Below are 22,358 nucleotides of genomic sequence, written 5' to 3' on the forward strand. Positions count from 1 at the left end.
TGCCATGCGTAATGTTCAGACACAAAGTGTTGTTTCAAACACGTTCAAATCCATTTACGTTCAAACATGAATTATGAAAATGAAAAGAGAAAAAAAGGCTATTCGTTCAATTTTTTCTGATTAACTTGGACACTATACTCAGCACCAACCCTCACAGCCGTGTGTTCAGGAAGCTGGTCATCGAGCTTGGGTTGATGGGGGACAATTGAAAGATGTCTTTAGAGTCGGGGGAAGTGGACGTAATAGGAGCGTAGGAGAATACAGTGCAGGAAAATGTGGTGGGAATAATTTGTGGTTTCGCTGATCAGAAAAAACGCCCGCTAATTTAAGAGCAGTGCATTGGTACTGGTAAACAGAAACATCACAAGACGCTGGAGTATAAATGCTCTTGTGGAAGATGTCCCTTCTGTCAGTATTGGTAGGTCTTGTGTGTGTGTGTGTGTGTGACATAGATGTGCACATTAAAATATACTCACATCCCAAGCAGGGACAGACACGCTTTACATTGTGTTCTTAATGTCTCACAGTGCAGTCTTCAGAGACCCAGTGTACTCAGGATGAACACCATGGATAGCAGCACAGGAGGAAGCCAAGGTAATCTTCAAGTGCTTGTAAATGCTCTACACAATTAGCCTCCCTGCGTTAGACAAACAATTGCCCATAAAAGACAATGATGCCAAAACATTTCGTTATGTTTTATTACGTGCTCCTCTTGGAGTCAGTGAGTGTTAACATGTTTTGGGAACAATAACAGGCTGCCTGGATGAACTACAGAATTTTTTTTTTCTTTTTCGTCTTGATGCAAATTGAGAAGGATGGCTCAAAGAAAAAGTGAGTCCAACCCTTCGTTTCAAGTGTCAGTCTACTTCCCTTTCATTAGTGTATGTCTCTCGACTATTTGGTACCCTTAATGTAAAGGCAATAGTTGCTTTGTTCACAGATATTGGTTCATACAGCTTTTCTTATCAAAATGCTTTTGTAGTGCTTTGTTCCCTTTGCGAACTGAACTGGTTGGACTGCTTCAAGGTAGTCTGAGCTTTTACGTTAATTCTTGGGAGTTACAAATGTGTGACTAAGGCAAAAATATTGTCAGGTAAAATCTAGTGTTTGGCCAATTTTTTGAAAAAAAAACAAAACAAAACAAAAAAAAACAGGAGAGACCTGCATTGGGAGCGAAGATGGACTTGAAATATTAAGACTGGGCTGCTTTTCATCATGAAATGCTGAAATCAGTCCTTTTTCATTAGGTGAGAGGCTGGGTCAGATCCAATGGGCTACTAATGGCTGGATGACACATCAGCTTTTTTTTTTTTTTTTTTTCTTTAAGTCAAGTAAAGAGATTAGTCGCCAGAGAGATTCTGATTTCATGGTAAAGGAGATATAAACCTAATCCTATAGCACCAAGAAAGGGTTAAACAACAAACATATTTCTGTGTGTTTGTAGCTGTGACTGAATATGCAAATATGTTTCAGTGTTTGTGCGTTTGTGGGAGCATTATCTATGTGTGTTCATGTAAAATATATTTATACATTCCTGTGTGTCTCCTCTATCCTCTCACATTGATTATTTACCCCCTGAACTATTCTTGCAGACAGCAACAGTGAAGTTCAGACTGGGTTTGAGTTATACATTTCTTTCACTGCAACACAATATTTGATCCCTGTAAATAAAAAATAGCAATAGGCTAATATTGTTTTTACATTCAGATCAACCTGCATTCACAGGTTTAAATAATCTATTTGTGTTTGAATGAGACCATGTCAATAAATAAAGGATGAAAATATAAAATACCCAAATTTAGAAACTTCAATTATGATATGAGCCAGAATTCAACATATGTCAAAATAGATGTGATTTCTTTAAAGAAATTATACTCAGATTGCTTCCCCATAGACTGAGGTGACCTCAGGTGCTTGTCGTAAAACCTGTCCCCTGTTAACAATGCCGTCTGCATTGTATACAAAGAGCAAGTTTTGTAGAACAGCTCTGTTAGCTGGCTGGAACTTCATCTGACATGCTCAACTCACCGGGAGCTGAGGTTTGCAACTGAAATTAAAACCAACAAAACCAAACTCACAAAAAAAAAAGAGAAAAAAAAGGAAAATAAAACAGCTATGAGGTTTTGGAGGAGGGTGAAACCCTGCGGCTTCACCCCTGAATCTGCAGCTTGGCAGTGGACCAGTTCAGCTTACTCTGATCACCATCGTCAGAAGGACTCGACACAAACTTTTAAAAAACATCAGGACGTCAGTCCTAAAAACACATTCACATATCACACACACTTATCTTGGTTGTCTCCCCCACCTCCTCCTTTGTGATTCTCTCATTTGATACTGAAATATTGAACAGATATTTGGACATTTCTTTTTTCTATTCATCGTGACCCTCTCAATTCCTTTCTATCTCTGTCTTCATCCTTTCCTTCTTTCCTCTTCTTTATCCTTTTAGCCAACCTTTTGTGGGTTGGTAGCTCGCACACCCTGCTCATAAGTGATCCGCTGGCTGATCAGATACTGCGCTGCTTGTGTAGCGGCTGGCGACCCTGTTATGGTAACTTTACGGTTCCGAGTACCAGGAATGAACTCTCCCTTTTTGGAGATCTGGATGCGGGCTCCCGTTAGCTCCTGGTACTCTACCAGCGTTTTCCCTCCTTTCCCCAAAATGGCACCAACCAGATTCTCGGGAACAGCTATCTCAACCACGTCCTTGGCCCCATCTCCCAGCTTCTCTGTTGCCAATAGGGAGGAGGCCATCAGTGGGGATGAAGCATTTAGGTAACCATTAGAAGCCCCTGTGGCCGCTGCTAGAGACCCCAGGGAGAAGCCACCGAGGCCTGTAGCAGGGTGGCCAGCACTGCCGGAGGCGTCGCTAGCGTAGGAGGCCAGCAGGTTAGCTGCAGCAGCGGCAGCTGGGTTAGCACTAGCTGCTACTGCAGCAAGGACCCCAGAAGCAGCTGCAGGGTTGAGGCCCAGCCCGAGGGTGTTAGTGTTGTAGCCATAGCTGGCCAGTGTATTGAGGGCTGAGGTGATGGCCAGAAGATCGTTGCCAGAGAAGCTGGACATGGCGGCGGGGAAGGCGCCCATTCCTGTCAAGCCGGCCTGACCCAGAAGGCTGGAGGCAGTGGCGGCTGCTGCGGCTGCGTTGGGCAGCACCTCAGTGGTGTTGGCGTAGGGGGAGCCAGTGGGGTTGGAGTTTGCCACTGGGCCCGAGACGTTAGAATAGCTGATGTTGAGACAGCTGCTGCTCTGAGGGTCCTCCTGGATCTTCTGAACTATGATTTCCACAGCCTTGCGGTTCTGCTCAGGCTCCCCACTGATGGTTACCACTCGCTCCTGCAGGTTGATGCCCTCTGGCTTCTGGGAGAGCTGAACCCAGGCCCCTGACTGCTCCATCACTGCTTTCACTGTGGCTCCGCCCTTGCCAATGATCAGCCCAGCTGTGCTATTGGGCACGATCAATTTGGCCTGTAGAGAAATAGAAAGATTGAAATAGCAATAAAAAGTAACCAGAGACAGATTTAACAGCATAAATGGTCGACAGAAAGAGGGATACCTCTCACTGAGTCAGAGTACTATACCAGCCCCCGCTTTACTCAGCGATTTGTTAATCCCAGGGGTTTAGGCTGCAGCTGCCACACGGCTCTGTCTAGCTATGAAAGACTGTAGGTAAAAATAACCACTTACCCTCACATTTTCCTGACCCGACCCCACTGTGGGTCATGGCCCAGAGAACAAATAAGACTAGCAACTAATAAACAAGGTGTCCTGAAAGTGAACTGTCCCTACCACACAGTGACCACACACCGTCAGACCCACTGACTGTACAGTGTCTCACCTGTTTGACACGGTCGGGGTTGACAGTGGTCTGTGGCTGCAGTATGCTGACTGGTTCGGGTTTCTGGGCGCTCTGGGGCATCTCGCGGACCTTCTCCGCAATGAAGTTGTGAACACCATTGAGGGCTTCGACTGTACCCTGTATCAGACAGACACGTTCTGTTGTTCCTGTGATGACAAGAGGAGGACAAACACACAAGTGATTGGTTACTCTTATGCGCTCTGAGTGCGTACTTGACGAACAGATTTGAGGGATTTGCTCGCGGCTGGACCAGAATCTACATTTATATTAAGACGTCTTGGCAATGAAAAATGTTCCTTGACATTTCACAAAGAGACCCAATTACTAAGCTATTCCTCGCTTCTTCCATTTACACAATCAACAGAGAAACAGCTGAAAGAAAAGGACCGTGCTTGGTTAGTGAGCCATGGGGGTGGGTGGTGGTGGTGGTGGAGGGGGGCATTCCTCTTCAATGATGTAACTCTTTCACTGCTGTAATGCTGAGCCTGTCCTTGCCTAGCAGCTCTAATAGACCAAACACACTTGTTCCTCCTCTGGGCTTCTTTCTACACCCACATTGACGACCCAACCGGCATTCCGTTGCCATGGTGAAGGGGCCGAACCATGGAAACAGGTGATGCAACAGCGAGTCTTTTATACTTCCTTGCAAGATTTTTAAAACCCCCTCCCTCGTGTATCAACCTCCCTGCCTTTGCTCACTTCAACAACTGACTGCTCTTTGGCCGACTTTTTTTTAATGACTTAACAGATGAGATAAATCTGAATGAGGCAGATAATTCAGTGAGAGGAAAGTGTCACGTCTTCCCCACTGATTGGGTAAAACAGAACAGATAATAAAGTGAACCTGTGTCTGAGCAGCGCTGCTCCGCTTCATGGTTGGCATTTCCATCTCTAATTCAGTTAAATCTCAAATGATACGGGTGAGACACACATCTGCTTCTGCTAAAATGAATTCAGTAAAATTAGTCAAAGTCAGACCAGATTGGCTTCATGCCAGGATAGACATGTCTAAGAATGGATTTAAGCAATCAATAGGTCAACTAAGCACATCAGGAAAAGCAGTAGAAATCTCCTAATTGGCTAAAGTGGGGTAAAGGGCATCTGACGACTGATCTTATTTCCTTAGTTTCCTTGACTTCTTGATAATAGCTTTAAATAAACCTGCAGGAGATAATGGCCTTGCACATCTTCCCATATTTCTGACTGTCAACTTGTGTGATTAAAACAAACAAATATAAAGTTCAGCCTGAATTAATATAAAGGAAGGCTCACAGAGGCTGAGGAGAAGCACAGTTGGCGCCTCTTGATGTTTTTTTTTGCTGCACCTGCCTGTCATTCACTGAAGTGACAAAGTGATAGACTGAAGCCTGCCAGTGCAGGCACTTGACCTGTTGTGGGTTTGTATGACAGCACACTTATTACTAACATTTCAAAATGACAATGCAACTCATTACTTTAATCACATGCATCCAGCTTTATAATGGATATTTTCAAAAATGCCCCCAATTCAGGTTCAGTTGTTTGAAAATGAATCAGACAAGATAAACAATGGGTTTTATTTGCTATAAAGCCTACTCACTCTTATTTCCCACTGTTTCTATTAATGTTAAGCATGGTGGAGGAAATGGTAAAAGGATATTAATTGTGTATGAAATGCTCTTGCATACACCACAACCATAATACAAACAGACACAAAATATAAAATATGAGGAAATTAGAACCGATATGTGGGCAAAAATTAATTAAACCAAAAGAGAAGGCTCCAACTTTCAGACAGAAAAGTCACATTAGTCTGACTTATTGGACTTTACTTAGAGCACCCTCTTTGCCTGCCCTCTGCAGATGCAACAAATTATAAACTTGGCCGTCTGGAGTGACGCAACACGTCCGTGAAAAGCTTTTTCAGCTTTCATCGCTTGATGAGGAGATCCCTCTACTTGGCTTGGCACAGAAATCTCAAGTTAAACATCTTCAGCCAGTGACAGTGCAGCTCCTGGGTCAGTGGGATCGTTTATCCTGAGGCAGAAAACATGATGCATAACTACAACATTTGTCACTGATGAGACACCATAAAAAGGACATGAAACTATCTGAATTTTAGATTTTTATTCTCCACCCTTTTCACTTTCTGAATCACTTGCATCAGCTTTCGCCTTCTGTCTTTCTTTGAGGGTGATGAATTTCATAATACAACCTCTGGGCTTTGAGCTGCACTAAGAGTTTGCTCGTCCTCTTGTTGGCAGGAGGGGAGAGAAATGTGTCACTGCCGCAGAGAGCACACATCTCAGCCTTCAGCTTTCCCCAAGACACCAGTGACTCTCAGGTCCTCTATCTTGATCCTGAAGTGAGAAAGTTTCAACACTTTTGTCTGGTTGATTGAGCTTCTCTGTGATTAAAATCTGCCTTAGCTTGGCCAAATCTTTTGTCACATTTATTCAGACTGTTAGCATGCCACACATAAAGTATCACCCATAATTACTGTCATCACATCAGCAGATTTTTAAACTAATTATTCACACTACAAATTGAGCTGGAATATTTTTTTTTGTTGGAATTCCCACTGTTGAATATATTCATCATGCCATGCTGTTGCCATATGGCATGCTTCTCCAAAATGTAAACACTGCTTCTAAATGTGGGGATCCTTTGTAAGCGTGCCATTTTTATCCTGTAAATCAGACACAGTCTCTTGGAAAAATGTACATTATATCACATCCTGACCAGAAGTTCCCACCAGTCACTGGTGCCATATTTAAAAAGACTGTAGACACACAAACACAAACATAGATTTTTTTTTTAGTATAGAGAAAAAATTCATTAAATTACACACTGGTTTGTTTCATGTACCTGGTTCTAATAATAAGTCATAAGTAATAATAAGTAAATGAAGGCAGAAACATAAAACTGTGGGACAAAGCAGCAACCTCTGGGGCTGAAAAATGAACCTAACACTGAAGTGCCAAAAACTGCAGTTCCTCTAATGACCACTGGAGTCTGGCTCCAACAGTGAGTCAGTCCCCATAGACTCTCATGTTATAATGTCCAACTTTACAGCAGACATAAACATGTTTACAGCCTGGTACAAAAAACGGTTCTGGTCTCTACAGCTCATTTCCTCCTTCATGACAACTGTACGGGGTTGAATTTCCATAACTTACATGTTTAAATTTTAGTAAGGCTTAAAGTTATGGATAATTAAAGGTGTGGCCTCTTTGAGTGACAGGTGGGTGAGCATATGCTTGCCAAAAACCAGCATTCACCAAAGTATCGACTTCACACATCCCCCCCATCTCTTTGCCCATTTTTGGATTAGCTGAGAGGTAGGTGGAGTCAGGCACTGCCAAGATGGCACCGGCGGAGCAGCCTACTGCTCTTGAGAAACCTTGTTAGCCTGTTAAGTCTAGGATCTGATGCCTGTGCCATATCAAAATACATAAACATTACTCAAACAGGGGGATACACTGCATTTGTTGGGGACTATTTTTACCGATGGATGAATACAATTTGGTGTCCTGTGAGTATTTACAACAACAGAGTAGTGTTGGTGTCCCAAAGCAGGACTGACTCATAATAAATTACAGTGCCCATGTTTATGGTAAGGAAGTAACCTGTCACCCAGTGCAACACTGAGGCTCACTGATGTGTTTTAATAGTTCTGGACAACAATGGGGCTCTGTGGCACAGAGGAATAAGATAAATCAGGCTTTGAATACACAGACAATACTTGTTCGTGGGATATGTTCACTTCCCGTTCATTTTGGTTTTTTCATTCGTTGAGAGAAAAATATGGAATATCACGTCTTCAAATACGGCAAGCATATATGAGAAGTGTCTGAAATGGTATGCAGACGTGACAGTTGTGATGAGTTGACTAAAGCAAGTTTGCACATGGTTGCATGCGAGGATATCTTGGCGTACGGTGAATGAGACTATGCAATAATTTCAGCAAGTTCAGCTCCATGCTAATTCTAACTGGGACAACATTTTGCACAGTGATGATTTTGCTGATAATGGAACCATGTGTCACAATACAACATAAATGGAGAAGCTACACAAAAATAATAAAGTAAATACAAATTATGGAGGATGCTGTAATGGCTTCAGGGACATTTTGAGACACAAACAAAAAAGAAAGAAACTAAACTAGAAGGGCACTCAGAGAGTGAAAACCTCTGTGAAGGTCTGTATCAAACAAGACACACCAGACTTCAGAGAAAAAAATCAAAAGTCATGATAAAGGATCCAGATCTGTCCCAAACTACGCCCCACCCCACCACCAATTTCAGGGCATACTGGTTGAGCACTTTTTGTGTAATCCTGCTGACAAATAAACAGACACGGGTTAAAACATAGCCTCCTTTGCAGAGTTAGAAATAGTTTTACTCGCTAACCGTAAAAGTCTGAAATGTGACATCGACTGTCATCTTCTGACGTCATAGTTATTGAAGCCAAGTGGTGCGCACCTTATGTGATTCACTGTTTGTACAAAACGTTGAAGTAATACATTAATTTTGAGTTTACTCACAGCCAAAATAATGCACTGTCAACCTCAGTATAGCTCAGTGGTAGCTTTAGTATGTAGAGTATCTAGAGTCATTAAAAGCCAAAAAGGGATTCAGTTTTTTCCAAACAACAAGCAATGTGAATATGCAAAATTTGATTTAATTTGCAGTGTGCTTGTGTACTGCTAGCATAACTCAACTGGCACAGGGAAAAAAAGATGAGTGACAGGAGGTTGAGGTGGATGGAGGGTCAACAAAACACTGGGCTTTGGCACGGGAAGCCACCATTGGTTTCCCATGTGAAACCAATTATTTCTTTTAACTGTTCCACAACGTTAACTGCTGGTTTATTATTGTAACCATGACGACAAAGGTGCTGTAACCTTAAGGAAATACTTTTTTCCTAAACTTAACCAATTCGTTTTTGTGCCTAAATCTCACCAAAACATGACTCTTGTTTATAATTGTAACCATGACAATGAAAGTCTGGTACGCTGCTGGCACACTCTGCACGTTTGCTCTAGTAACCATGATGACGGAGGTCGAGTACACCTGCCACTATAGGGGTGATACTTCAGGAGGCGGCCATATTAGAGGGTGGTTACAAACGACCTACAGTGTATGATTGTTCAGGTCTGAGGACTTGTTGCCCAGGTTGGACACTAGCAGGCAGGGGGAGCCTGGGACTCTGCTTCATTTGTTGCATTTTCTTTTTGAAAGCAGCACTGGCCGAGACGTTCCAACTTTTACTAAGTTCCAAAAAGGCTGGATAGCATCTTTCATCAGACCCTCCCTGCCTGCTAAATGCCCACATCTTTCAAACTCCACACCTCCCAAGATGAAATAGAATTCAATCATCAATCAATCAATAAAACAATCATCACAGTTGTTTTGTCAGACTTTGGAAAGCACCCTCTAGAGCCATTGAGGAGATTATTCAACTGTTTTCAGTCACTGGCAAGTACTCCTTATGAAGAGTTAAATTTATACATGAAATCAGTGGAGTGCTCTTTTAATTACTTTAAAACTGACTTTTACCAATCACAAAAGCAGCAGTTGTTTGGTTGCTGTACTTGCAGATACTCTCTTGTTCTGTCACACTGTGTTAGCACCATAAAGTTAAAAAAAAAGATCTTACTACAGTGCAATAACTGTTCCTGGTTGAATCTGGGAAGTGTCACCAGGATGAGTTGTTGTTTGCTGGAGACACAGACATGAATCTGCTGCAGTTTCTATTAGTTTGAAATCCCAACCCATGACATCATCCACAGAAGTGGTACGGTCCTATAGGAAGCATGACTGAGTGAGTATATACTGCATATAGACATGCAGTTGGAAAAACTAAGTTTTGCTGTAGTTTCTGTTTTGTGAAAGAAATACCTCAACCTGTGGAATAGTGGTGTTTTCCAGTGTGAGGTTACACACTGTGATTGATATTTTAATGATCACATAATGGAAAACATACTCCCAGTGTTTCTATGACATCACAACAACCTCATCTGTTTGTGCTGCACAAAGTAACTCAATACATGTACATGGCCGGAGGCCAGCTGCACAAAGCAAAGGGTTTAAAGTTTTGTTTCTAAGTTTATGTTCACATCATGAACTCCCACGCCTCTCCTTCAGCTGCTTAAATATGCGGATGTGTGTAAGTAGGTGTGTGTAGGTGTGTGTGTGCTGAATGCACAGTATGAGTGGGTGAATGCATAGCATGCTGCATTTGTGAAGGCTCAAGACATTTAGCCATGCGAAAGTTCACATGGGTTCAAATGAAATAATAAAACCAAAAAAAGTCAGCACCCATGTGTTTGGAGGCAAGCATGCACACACGATTTTAAGAGAAGTGTGATGTAATCTTATCTGGCCTGAACTCTCCCAACTACCAGGAACCAAATCTGAGAGAAACAGTGAGCGGGGAGCAGGAAAGAGGAAACTTGGCGTGTGTTGGAGCAGCTTGAGTACAGCTGGGAGAGGGGTCATGTCCACAGAGAGAGATTGAAACAGGCTATTTCTGGGCCTGCCCCCCTGTCCCCTCGCTCACATACAATCATGCATCATCCACACCCTTCACTATCTCCGCTCATCCATCTCAGTCTGCCACAGCAGGGCCCAGTTGTATAGTTCCCATCAAGACCTTTGAATTCATGGTTTCATGTCTTACACTGACAGATGGGAGATGTGAGGTGGGTGGGAGTCTCAGACTGAGCCTTCAAGGAGAGGACTGCAGAAGAAAATGGCTGCATCGGTTGTTGTCCCTTGAATTTTCTCTCTATAGTGTGATTGTGCTGTAGTTGGAGTGTGCTCCTGCTGCCGCAGGATGAGAGATGGGGGTGTGAACTGTGTGTAACGGTATTAGCATGCTGTAATAGCCCAAATCACACCTGATTCCACACTGAAGGAAGGTAAAACAGACGCAGCTGATAAACATGCTGAATGGGTTGCCTCCATATTTTTCATTGCTGTGTATACGTATGTTGCTGTTACAAACTTCACCAAGTTGATCATACTTAAAACAGCTATAGTTTTTGAAAGGTTTAGCCTCCGTTGACTTCTCATGAAGCGGCACTCTCAGCTATTGTGCAGTGTACAGTAGCAGTCGTTTCATTTTACTTGTGTGGGCCAGAACAACCACCCAATCAAATCCCTGCCAGCACCCTCTCCCTGAACTCCTCTTCTCACTCATCACGATAATGAGTAGGGGGATGGGCAGAGCAGGTGGTGGCCTATGAACACATCCACAATCCAAAGAGAGAAATAAAGATACATATCACTCCTTTCATTTGTTTCTGCGCCAGCGAAGAAGCCACATATCCAGAGCAGGCCTCGTGTGTGGAGAATTTCGAGGAAATGTCCTGTGAACAGCCGCACTTTCATCATGGCTAAAAGAAACACGGAGGAAGAAAAAGTACGGGTAAAATATTTGCCTCACACATCCCTCTTTTCCTCTCCCCCAGTGCTCAGTAATTCTTTGCCACGGTTATATATCACTTGTAACTCCCGACTGAACAGGTTAAAACCAAACATGAAGTGCATTTTTTCCTCTCTGTTGTAGTGTAATATTTAGTTTTAAACTAAGGACTTGTTCAGCTGATACTACAGAGGTCACAGAACAGAGCCAATAAACATTATTGGAGAGCAACCTTTCTCTGTCTTTCCTATCGTTTAAAGGGAGGGAGAGACCTGGCAGTGAACCCTATGATTAAAAAACATCTGTCATATTTCTCGCATGCATATTTTGTGGTAGTCATATGTCATAGGTCATGTGCACTGCACTACTATTTCCTATCCAAAGAGGTAATAATATATTCTAAATATGTAGACAGTAAAAAGTCAACTACTATGCAGGGATTATTTGCTTGCATGAGTTATCACAGAAAACATCTGGACCTAATAAGCAGCGAGACACGCAGCACCTGTTATTTTTCACCAGGTTGAAGAATCCTCTGAGGCATGAAGGACGAACACCCAGAGTCCTCTACAACCCAGACATTTGTGTTTGGAGGATAAGATGGTTCAGCTTTGACCTCTGTGTGATGGGGGTCATCGAGCTGCAACAGCATCCGTCTCCTGTTGCCACTTTTGAGTGAGACTATCCAGGACAATTAATGCTTTTCATGTACGCAACATTTCCCTTTTCATCGTAGAATTTGCACTCATTCTTTGGTGGGAATAAAATGACAGTGCTGCACAACTCTTCAGACTTCCCTTCTGAGAAGTGAGACACACGACCGCTCAATAAAAACAGACACCCTGCACTGAAGGGTGCAACCTGCTAGCCAAGCAACTTATTTGCAACTGCAATTTCCTACAGACTTGAATGCAGCACCTGACACCAGTAACATCCACATGCATGTTTAGTCCCTCAAGGACACAAGGATAATCAACGATTGGTGTGCGATTAAAATGGAATGCAATTATTCATGGAAAGCCAAATGAAGATGAAATATCAGATCTTGCATCAAACCATTACTCCTTCAGACTCCTCCTGTGGTATATATGTATATATGCATAAGCCTCATTTATGCACATCGATTTTAATTACCGAGTGATCATTCTTACCTGGGTAGAAGTCTTTGGATTTGGACAGCTTAATGGTGGCACCCGTCTCTTTCTGCAGTTGTACGATAGTCTGGCCACCCTTGCCAATTATAGAGCCGGCTGCATAGCTGGGGATCAGCACCTTCAGGAAGTACTCACCCTCCTCTGGGGGAGAGACACATAAAGTGGGAAAGGGTCACATCTCGTAAAGTAGCTGCACATCATCATGCACACTGCACTGGAACCCAACTGCCCCCCCAAACCTCTGAACAAGCAAAAACTCACAACGGGAACACACAGCTTTGACATACATGAGGGGGAAATGCAATAATATAATCATGTGTCTTTATTCCTCTGGTATCTGGAAGCAGATTCTGCCCTTTGAGTTCTTTGTAGTTTCAGCACATTCACATTTTATTGGAGATTGGTGACATGTTCTGTGTCCTGTCCCAGATTTCTCGTAGAGTAAATGATGACCTCCTTTCCAGTTTGCAGAGGTCTAATTTTAACTGTTTTCAAGGAGTTTTAGCAACCTCTGACTAAATGTAAAGCCAAGTCCAGCGTTGCTAATCACTGTTCACACATGAATAAAAGGAATGTGGAATTAACAGTTCAATCTGAATGGGAAATGTATCCTGTATTTTCCGAGAAACAAAGTTACACACAGAGGACTGAACGCAAACACATGCAGCCATTATCCATGCAGTTCATGAATACCAATACAAAGTGATCCCTCGTAATTAACAGACGTGAGAAGAACATATGGGAACCAATCCCCGAGATTTGTTCATAGGGTACACTGCCAAGATGGTCTAAATCCCCTCCATTTTGGAAGGGGCCTCTGTGGCTTACGGCGGCTTGAAGAAGTAAGTGATTGACAGCATGTCAGTTTGAAGAATTTGCAGCAAAGCGTGTTTCTCCCTTTCAGCGGGGAAAGTTCCTTCTGCTACAATTCTGATTAAGAATTAATCAGCACCAAAGTGGGTGAAGTATCAGTCCAAGAAAACCCTGATCACACTGAGCGCACTAATCTAGTAAAAAGCAATCAACCACACATTGAGCTTAGACCCAAATACAATCAACGAAGCTGCCAACAAGGCATCAAAAATATTATATTTATAGATGTGGGGCGGCCGTGATTCCCCGATGAATCCCAACTATTGCATCGATGACATCATGGTAAACACTTGGTACAGGTGCGTACCTACTACACTAAAGCACTGATACAAATAATCTCCTCTGCATGCTGTTTTCGATGCAATGACGTCATGTTCGCTCCATTTCAGCTGCCTAGAGGGTGACGTCACTGGAGCGGGCAGGGATGTAAAAAAGCGACTGTCCACCTTTGTATGACGAGATTTCTGACAGGTGTGGAACGATTTAGATTTTGATTGCGGATGGATGCCGAAGCCACGGGGTCTCTCACCGTGTCACTGCATCCTGTGTGGTGTGGAGGGTATTGAATGTTGGGGGGCTTGAGTGGCATGGTGGGGAGGAGAGACGGATGGATGGATGGAGACAGACCACCCTGCATTGAAAGCAACCTGTTGCCTCTGTAATGCACTCATTAGATTCAGATTCAGATGTGAACGAACATGGCACTGTGACATTAAGGAATTTCACAGCCTACAAGTTAGCTCTTCTCCTTATTGCATTAATATGCCCCTCATGTTCCATTCAGACACAGGCTTGGTTTCGTGCACATCACCCACAACCAGTGGCTCTGACAAATATACAGACAATGACATGATTGTTAATGGAATTTCACTTTTGATTTAGATTAATTAGCCGTGGGTGTGGAGACAATCCCAAATCCCACAACACGTTATTCCCACATGATGTGAAAGCACAAAATTTACTCGACCATCAAAAGCTAGAATATATATATATGTGTGTGTGTGTGTGTGTGTCAGGTGCTGGTCAATGTGTCATTTGTCTGTGAACATCCTGACAAAAGAAAGAAGAGCTAAACCTTTAAATAGACATCACAGAACCAACTCTAATCAGCTCTGGCCATTGTCTGGTCTTTGGCTTTTCACGTTATATTGCAGACAGCTCTCCGCTTTTCTCACAATGAATAACAATAAAATGACCTTGGTGAGAAAATAAAGATCATGCATGACTGACACGGTCGCCATAAAGCTTCTGAGCCCTCCCTCCTATCACAAGATATGTGATAGCGTAGCCACACAAAGATTTTAATTTGAATGATGCTGATTGCAGGATCCAAACATCCAGAGACCTGTTGTTGACAGACAAGCCCAAACCCACTGCGTAACTTTCTGCTCATCCTCAACCAGAGTAAACCCAGTGGGGGAGGAAGCCACTAAGATTCCCTCCATCGCCCTCGCAGCCACGTTTGCTGTCATTACTCAATAATTAATTCTGTCCTAGTGTCTGAGATCACAGTAACAGGTTTTAATGGCGTCATGTGGTAGAGTAAACATGGCAATCTGTTGCTGCAATCCGCCAGGGAACGGGAGCAGTGGGGCACATTGGGAAGCTGAGCCAGTGGGGTGTTAGTTCAAACCCCTGCTTCCAATACTGGAAGGGTGGCTTGGAGGAGAGACACAGACGCTGAGCCAAATGTGTTTAGTTAAGTCACTCAAGGGGGGTGGGTCAGGAGGAAATGCCTTGTGACCGTCCTCCCTCCTTCCCACTACCCCTCCAAGTACCCATTCTGCATTTCAATGGACTAACCTGCTGCTGACAGGCAGCAAAGACGATGGAACAAAAATGAGCAATAATGGACAAATGAGCTTTAGGTGTATGAAATTTCACGTAGTCTTGCATGATGGATAAATTCAACAAGTCAGACAAAAAGAGTTTGAGGCTTACCCATTCTGAGATCTGCTGCTTCTCAAGTCCTCTGTCAGATCGCCATCAATGCCGGGGCACAATCTCTAAAGGGGATCTTAACATTAGCCTAGGCATAGGTGCAATGGTAGTGTTGAGGAATGCGGCCGGTCGACCTTTTTCACCGAGGTTTAATTCATCAGTGGGTGCAGAAAAAGAGATTTCACCGCAGCATCCGAGCCATGCCTGCAGCTGGCCAGAGCCTCAATTGTCTGAGAAAATGCTAATGCAGGCTCTCAGTGTTTTCAGTGAAAGACGGCACGCATTGTTCAAGCCTGCATCGGTTTGAAGGGGGGGGTCTTCCCTGCCGCATCACCCTTTTCACTGCTCTCATCCATATTCATCGAGTGGCCTGTCCGTCTGCAGCAGCATGCAGGACTGACACCTCGCTGAGCCAATGGGCAGCCTCCTCCCTCCACCACGTCATGTCCCCACCTCCCGACGCCGGTCCCAAAAAATTGAATTTTCTCTCCTACTCCGCCTCTTTTGACGCAGCACTATAAAGTATGGCAGCCCATTCACTCACTTTTTTTAGTGGAAAGTGACAAAGGTGAAGTGGCTGAGTGAGCGGGCTTCAGCGGTGAATGGAGAAGCATGTAGAGTGACCTTCAACAGTGGCTGGAGAGGTGTATGGATAACATAAGCAGATGATGAAGGAGGTGGAGGAGGAGTGATCTGAGACAGCGTGCCTTACGCCACCCACCCTCCTTTCCTCTTTTCCCCCACCCCCAATCCCTTAGACGGCCATGTTTGAGAGGGCGGAGGGGCTCATCAACCATTGCAAATGGCAGTGCCGCAGAATGGTGGAGGGGGGTGATGAAGCCAATCACTACGCCTATAAATCTTACACCGAGAGGTATCTTAAGTGGCTGAATGTGTGTAAAAACTGCAATGTGCATGTGTGTCAGTGTCTGTGCGTGGACACGGTGGGGGGGGGGGGGGGGGGGGGGTTCAACTTCATTTAATACTGCCTTTTAGGGAACCTGTAAAAAAAAGAACTCCTTTTTTGTTTTTGTTTTTTCCCCGGCTGCTGATTACTTTCATCCACAAATCAAACCCTAACACCGTGGCCCATTTTGTTTTGGAGCAAATGCCTTCCAGAAAATTCGACCAGTCTCATTCACTGAGAGATGCTCTAGTATATAGACACAGCCTCCCTGTAGGCTCCACTCCCTCTCACGGTCTATCTATCTCTCCTTTTCTCTCCATGCCTCTCATTCTCTCTTTCACTGCCACCTGGCAAATTCACAGTCCGCTCACGTCACATCACTCTGCAAGGGCACCTGTGTCCTTCCCACCAAAAATTAAAAAAAATACAGCTCACATTCCTGTGCCAACCTTTCCATTAGCAACATTACGAGATCATACCTAATCCCTCAGCCACACAACCTCTTGGAGGGTGCATGCTTGCCAGCAACATGGGCTCAGAGTATGGGTAATTAGAAAGAGAAATGAATGAAAGATGCTCATTCCGAGGAGAGAGGGGCAATGCTGATAAAAGAGGAATAATTTCCCTCATTCAGTGTCCACAGCTCTTAATGCACAATGAGGGGCTCAGCTTTGAAAGAGCACAGGCTTTCTTCTCTTTGTTGTAACTGCCAGTCATGTTAATGATCAGTTCGGTAGGAATAACGTGATCAATATCAGATGTAGTCAAGGGGTTGGTGATTACAGGGACGGCTAAGGATTATCAAGCTGTCTACCACTATTGCCAGACAGGCGGTGGGTTTGCAGTGTTACACATAATGCATGTAGATCACATGAAATGGGAGGTGATGCTAAAACACATTACATAAAGCATTGGCTGCCAGGATGAAACATCTGTTTTGTGTAGGAGTCATTACAAATGAGCGCGGTGTGCATTTCATGTGAACGTTAACAGGGAGCCTCTGTTCCTGTGGGACCGTGGTCCGAATGAGCCTCAAAGATCTATACTTTACTTATCAGCACAGCCAGTAGATCGGCTGCCATTTCTCCATTTCTCCTCCGTAAATCTAATCTCGGAGAGCTACTGCATATGCTAACACAGAGAATGAGAAAATGCTAAGCTAACTTATACGACTGAAATGTCAATTATTCTAGAATAAAATGCCTTAAATACATTTATAGTCATTTTGGAGAGCAATGCAGAGCCCATAGATTCTCATTATGCAGCACAAGTGACCATGTGTAGATGCTGCTTCTCTCAGGTTCAGGTCAAGCAATATGTTAAATAAATGTACATTCTAGTAGTTGTATAAACCAGTGGTTCTCAAAGCAGTTTAGCACGTACCATTTACCAAGGACTTTAAATTATGTGTTATTAATACTTCAGTAAGATTTTACTGGGAGATAAAGCAGCAGTTTTACTCATTTTTGAAACTTTCAGGTCAGCATTACAAATCATTACAAGGCCGAGCTCCTACAAAACCAGCTGTGCTTTTAAACGTTCCGTTCAATCAATTCCTGGCTTATTTTAAAATGTCACTGCAGGTGTTTTGCGGTGGCCGAAAAAACTATATTGGAGAAACAAGGCAGCCTCTTCAGAGTCGCACTCTGCTGTTTTTCAGACACGGCTTCACCACACTGTTAATCGAGCAGCTGAAGATTCAGACCCCAGGAGTCTGTGATACAGAGACGCCTGAGAGGAAAATGGAGTCAGGATGGTAAAATGATGTGTAATAACATTACAGAAATGGCAGCAGTAAAAAAAGTGCTATGTTAATTATGCATTTTTAGTATCTACTAAGATTTTCCAAATGCAATTTCACATCATCGAGCCATTCATATCACCTTGATATTGGATGGGAAGAACAGTATCTGACTTTCCTGCTCTACAGCGGTTCTGGGAGCGTTAATGGACGACATATGGAGGCTGAATCTGCTCTAAAACACTGTCTGGTGGCACAAGAGTCCTCATGTGCTGTGCTGAAACGACAGTTCTGGTACGCAGCAAGGCACAGCAAAGATGCTGTTAGAAATAGGATGGAATGCTGTTATCAGTGAATGACGGGGACACAAAGACAGACAAATTTCAGTAACATATGGTGAAGAAACTGTCTACTCCCTGTGGACGTCTAATTAACATTAAGTTATTAAATAAGTGGTCCCTGTGAGCTGTGCAGACCATAACAATCACAAGCTGAAATAAGATGTACAGAGGCTGGCATACACTGAATCAGCCGTCATCCTCACTGCTGTCACTGATGACTAATAAAGCCAGTGAGCACACACCTCGGTCCTGATTCTTTACCGGCTACCATCATTATTTCCACTCCACAAAAAGAAATCAGGGGAGCTCTCACTATTCTCACTTTCCCAATCTGTTATTATCCTTTAATTTAAATGTGCGTGTTTTAAATTTTCACACAGATATAAATGAAACCAACAGCTGCACCACCCAGCTCTGCTTGTTGAGCACTTACATGTTTTCGATTAGCATTTCAGAGACTTAACTTTACCATCATTCAGTGTGTTAACAGCAGAGACTTTCTAAAAGAAAGTATGGGCGAATAAAAATACCAAACAGATGTGGAGATCTGGTGTTAATAACCCGTGCTTGATAGGAATCTGGGCTGCAAGTAGTGATGAGTGTGTTCCCTAATACCTGTTTAGGGTTGTATGATTTTCACCTGTTGGTTTTTCCCTGCTTTAAACTGGACATTACACTCCTACACAGTTCTAAAGCTGTGTAATTTCAGCCCCGAAGAAGAAAAAATATCCCACTAAAGACTCCCAGATCACTGTCAACTATATCTTGTCAGTCTTCCCAAATCAACACTGAAATTGTCCAGGATCAGATGGTAGATTGAACAACCACTGTCCACCTGGTTTTTAGGCTATAAAGGAATCATAAAGCGATGGGGACACATACTTGTCCTGGACTTTATGAGACTGGATCCAGGAGTCACAGAGAGCCAGGGCAGCATGTTTGATTTCACTCCTGATGCACAAGAAAGCATGAGGGAATCCCTGTCTGAGAGGAAAACCCACAACACTAATAAAAAAAATTAAAAACAGGGTATGAAAGCCTCTACACAAATCACCACTTTCCCACTGAATGAAAGACTTCACAGTAAAACCACCAGATGTGGAGAGAGGAGGTGATTGGGTTCAAATTCAAAGGCGGCCCGGGCTGAGGAGGTCAGTCACTCGGCCAGGCTGCCTGCTCTGCCTGCTGGGACATGCAGCGTGTGAAGTACCAGCCACAAACACAAAGTGCCAAGTGCACAGGTGCTGCATGTTATAGCCTGATGTGCGGCCCAGATCTGCTTCCACGCTGCATGTGGCTTCTTTGCACGCAGTGGGTTGATACTGAAGGCAGTTGTTTTTGCTGTTACACTTCCACCGGTGCATGTAAAGGCTTGAGCGACAACAGAGTGGACTTCATGTGGAGGGGACACGGTGGATGAGCTGGCTCTTGCTGTGTTATCTCTCTTACCTCCAGTGTTGGTACGCTTGGTACAGCCGGCCTCCTCCGTCGGAGTTTCCAGCGGTCGTTTGCGGGAGTCCGGGTTCTCAGCCTCCATGTGGGGCTGCTGCAGGCTGTGGAGGTTTGGGTTTGAGTATATCCCGTTATGGTCCACGGCTGCTCCGCCACCACCGGCCATCATCATCTTTTTTTCTCCCGGAGCTGTAGATAAATTTGCGCTATTCCCCCTCAACACACACTCACACACTCACTCACTCACACACACACACGCACAGCGCCCTCACCACCACCACATCGCCCGATAACGCACACCGCGATACGAACGACAAGTTTTTTGGGGCTCGAAACGGTGTCAAAAGGCTCAGAAGGCGAGACAACAGTGGGATCGGGGGTCTCCTCTCCCCGCTGCCCTGCTGCTCCTCCAGCGCGTCCCTCTCAGAGCTAAATATAAAATGCCATTGAGTGAAATGCGCTCATTTAACGCGCTCCCCGTCGCTCCGGCAGCGTGGTCCTCATTGTTGACGCGCAAAACAACCCAGCGCCTTAAAATAAAGCTGCACGACAGTCTGAGCGGGGATCGGCCATCGAGACAAGTGCAACAGCTCCGCAGGGGCAAGACGCCGAAAAGCAGCTCTCTCAAGTCATCTTCACGCCATGTTCCTCTGTGAAGTCCTCAGATAAGTGCAGCTGTTGTTATTGTTGCCTTTGTAGTGCCAGAGGGAAATATAGTTTGAGAGCTCCAGAGAGGACTACAGTGCCACTGACCGGCCAAAAGACGAGGCCCGCACAGCGGAGATCCATCTGATGTGAAGAAGCCACACGAAGGACTCATGTGACCCTCACAATGAAAATGTTTTAAACTGATCCGACTTCCTTTTATAGTTTCTGACACCACACATCTCTGCTGGTTCAGTCTTTCTAGTCTCTTCTTTTTCTTTTACTTCATCTGAGTCTGAAAATAGAAGACCTCAGGTAAAATGATAAGAGCTGTGGGACCTTTAATAGTAACACTGCAGTAAATGTTTGTTACGTCTCTCGTCTCATGTTCAGTCTTAAAATCTATTTTATGATTTCTTAGGTCGACTTACACAAAATAAATATAGAAATAAAGAAAGATTAAATATCAGGAACTATTTTAATAATCAAGTAATTGTTGAAAGATTTATTTGCTCTGTAAAATGTCAGGAAATAGTGATAAATGCCGGTCACAATTTGCTCATAAACAAGTTACTTTGGGCCTGAGCAAATTGTGACTATATACTATACATATACATATACATATATATATATATATATATATATATATATATATATACATATATATATATATATATATATATTACAGAGCAAATAAATAATCAATTGATAACATAATAGAGAGCTCATAGTTCATAAGTAATTCAGCATTTGGCTGTTACATGCTTCTTGGGCAGCTGTGATGTTGTTTGTCAGAGTTGACCGCTTGACAGTTGACAGTTGCCATTTAGTCAATATGAGAAGTGAAAGGGACACCATGCCAGTGAAGAAGATAATGAGGCTCAAGAAAAAAAGAAAACAACTATCAGAGAGATACCAAAACTAGTTGCTTCATCAACAGTTGGGTTCATTCAAAAAGAAAAAAAAAAAAAACCTTGACAACAAGTCAAGAATGCTCTCCAGGATGTAGGCGGACATGTTTGCTTGTCCAGACTGCAGGTCACAAAAACACAAAAGAAACCAGTAGAGTTGTATGGACTGATCTCTGTGTCGAAGTCTGTTTCCCTGTCAATATGTGTTTCCCTGTACTTTAACCTGACCCTAACCTTATCCTCACTCTAGCCACTGAGGGGGCAGTCAGGGTTAAGATAAGGTTATAGGTCATAGGCCACCCAGGCGGTGTCCTGTGCCACCTGGAGGAGCAGCAAAGAGGAGGAAGAAATACTCTGTATTTGCTCCTGATCTTCCTTTAAAGAAACCAGTAGAGATCTGGAACAAAGTTTTCTGGACTGACGAAACAAAACCTCTGTCAAAATGATGCAAAGAGGAAAGTGAGGAGAAATAAAGGAACAGGTGATGACCCGACGCCACCACCTCATCTGCCAAACATGGTGCTGGTTCTGTCATGTCTGGCTCCAGTGGAGCTGGCATCTACTGATGATTTCACTGCTGACAGAAGCAATGCAGAGGTAAATAGCAGCAGTCTGTGCTCAGATTCAGACAATCATTTAGCAATCATCATGAACATAGGTCCAAAACAACAAGAGCCTCACAGGGTGAAGAGGTTGAATATCTCTGACTGGCCGAGTCAGTCACCTGATCTCAGTCTGAGCTGCAGTCCACTTGCTGAAGACCAGACTGAAGACAGAGTCCACAACAAGCCAGAGCTGCAGGAGGCTGCAGTGGAGCTCTGAGAGAGAAGATACAAAACATCTGCGGGCCAGAGACTTCAGTCATTGACCACAAAGAAATAAAATATTGACTGATGACTTTGTTTGTCTTCATGTGTATCTGTCCACTTATATTTGTGTGTAAATGTTCATAGGTTATATCTCCCACACAGTTCCTTCAGTACTGATGTAAACCTCCTCAAATTAAAGTTGAGACTTGGCTTTAATGTTTTCTCCATTATTTTATTTCAAATCGTTGTAAAGCTCAAATCCTGAAGAAGATAAATTGTCCAAATACCTACAGTCTGGACTGTAATTGTTAGTTGCAG

At 43.6% G+C, this 22,358-nt stretch overlaps 1 protein-coding gene across 2 annotated transcripts; it reads right to left on the reverse strand.

The window, feature by feature from the left end:
* Positions 1-796: 796 nt before the first annotated feature.
* nova1 (NOVA alternative splicing regulator 1) lies at positions 797-20,346 on the reverse strand. Of its 2 annotated transcripts, none has more exons than XM_071460712.1 (4): positions 19,673-20,346; positions 12,418-12,561; positions 3,836-4,002; positions 797-3,465 (listed from the first exon to the last, which is right to left on the reverse strand). In XM_071460712.1, exons 1-4 carry the CDS (start codon positions 19,845-19,847, stop codon positions 2,446-2,448), a joined length of 1,506 nt encoding a protein of 501 aa, XP_071316813.1. In that variant the 5' UTR covers positions 19,848-20,346; the 3' UTR covers positions 797-2,445. The 2 variants fall into 2 exon arrangements, with proteins under 2 accessions (XP_071316813.1, XP_071316814.1); XM_071460713.1 differs by lacking the exon at positions 19,673-20,346 and adding an exon at positions 15,235-15,594.
* Between the last annotated feature and the right edge of the window lie 2,012 nt (positions 20,347-22,358).

The sequence above is a fragment of the Trachinotus anak genome, unplaced genomic scaffold, assembly GCF_046630095.1.
Source record: "Trachinotus anak isolate AG129_WGS33_773 ecotype Australia unplaced genomic scaffold, CSIRO_AGI_Tana_v1 ptg000024l, whole genome shotgun sequence".
Classification (NCBI taxonomy): domain Eukaryota; kingdom Metazoa; phylum Chordata; class Actinopteri; order Carangiformes; family Carangidae; genus Trachinotus; species Trachinotus anak.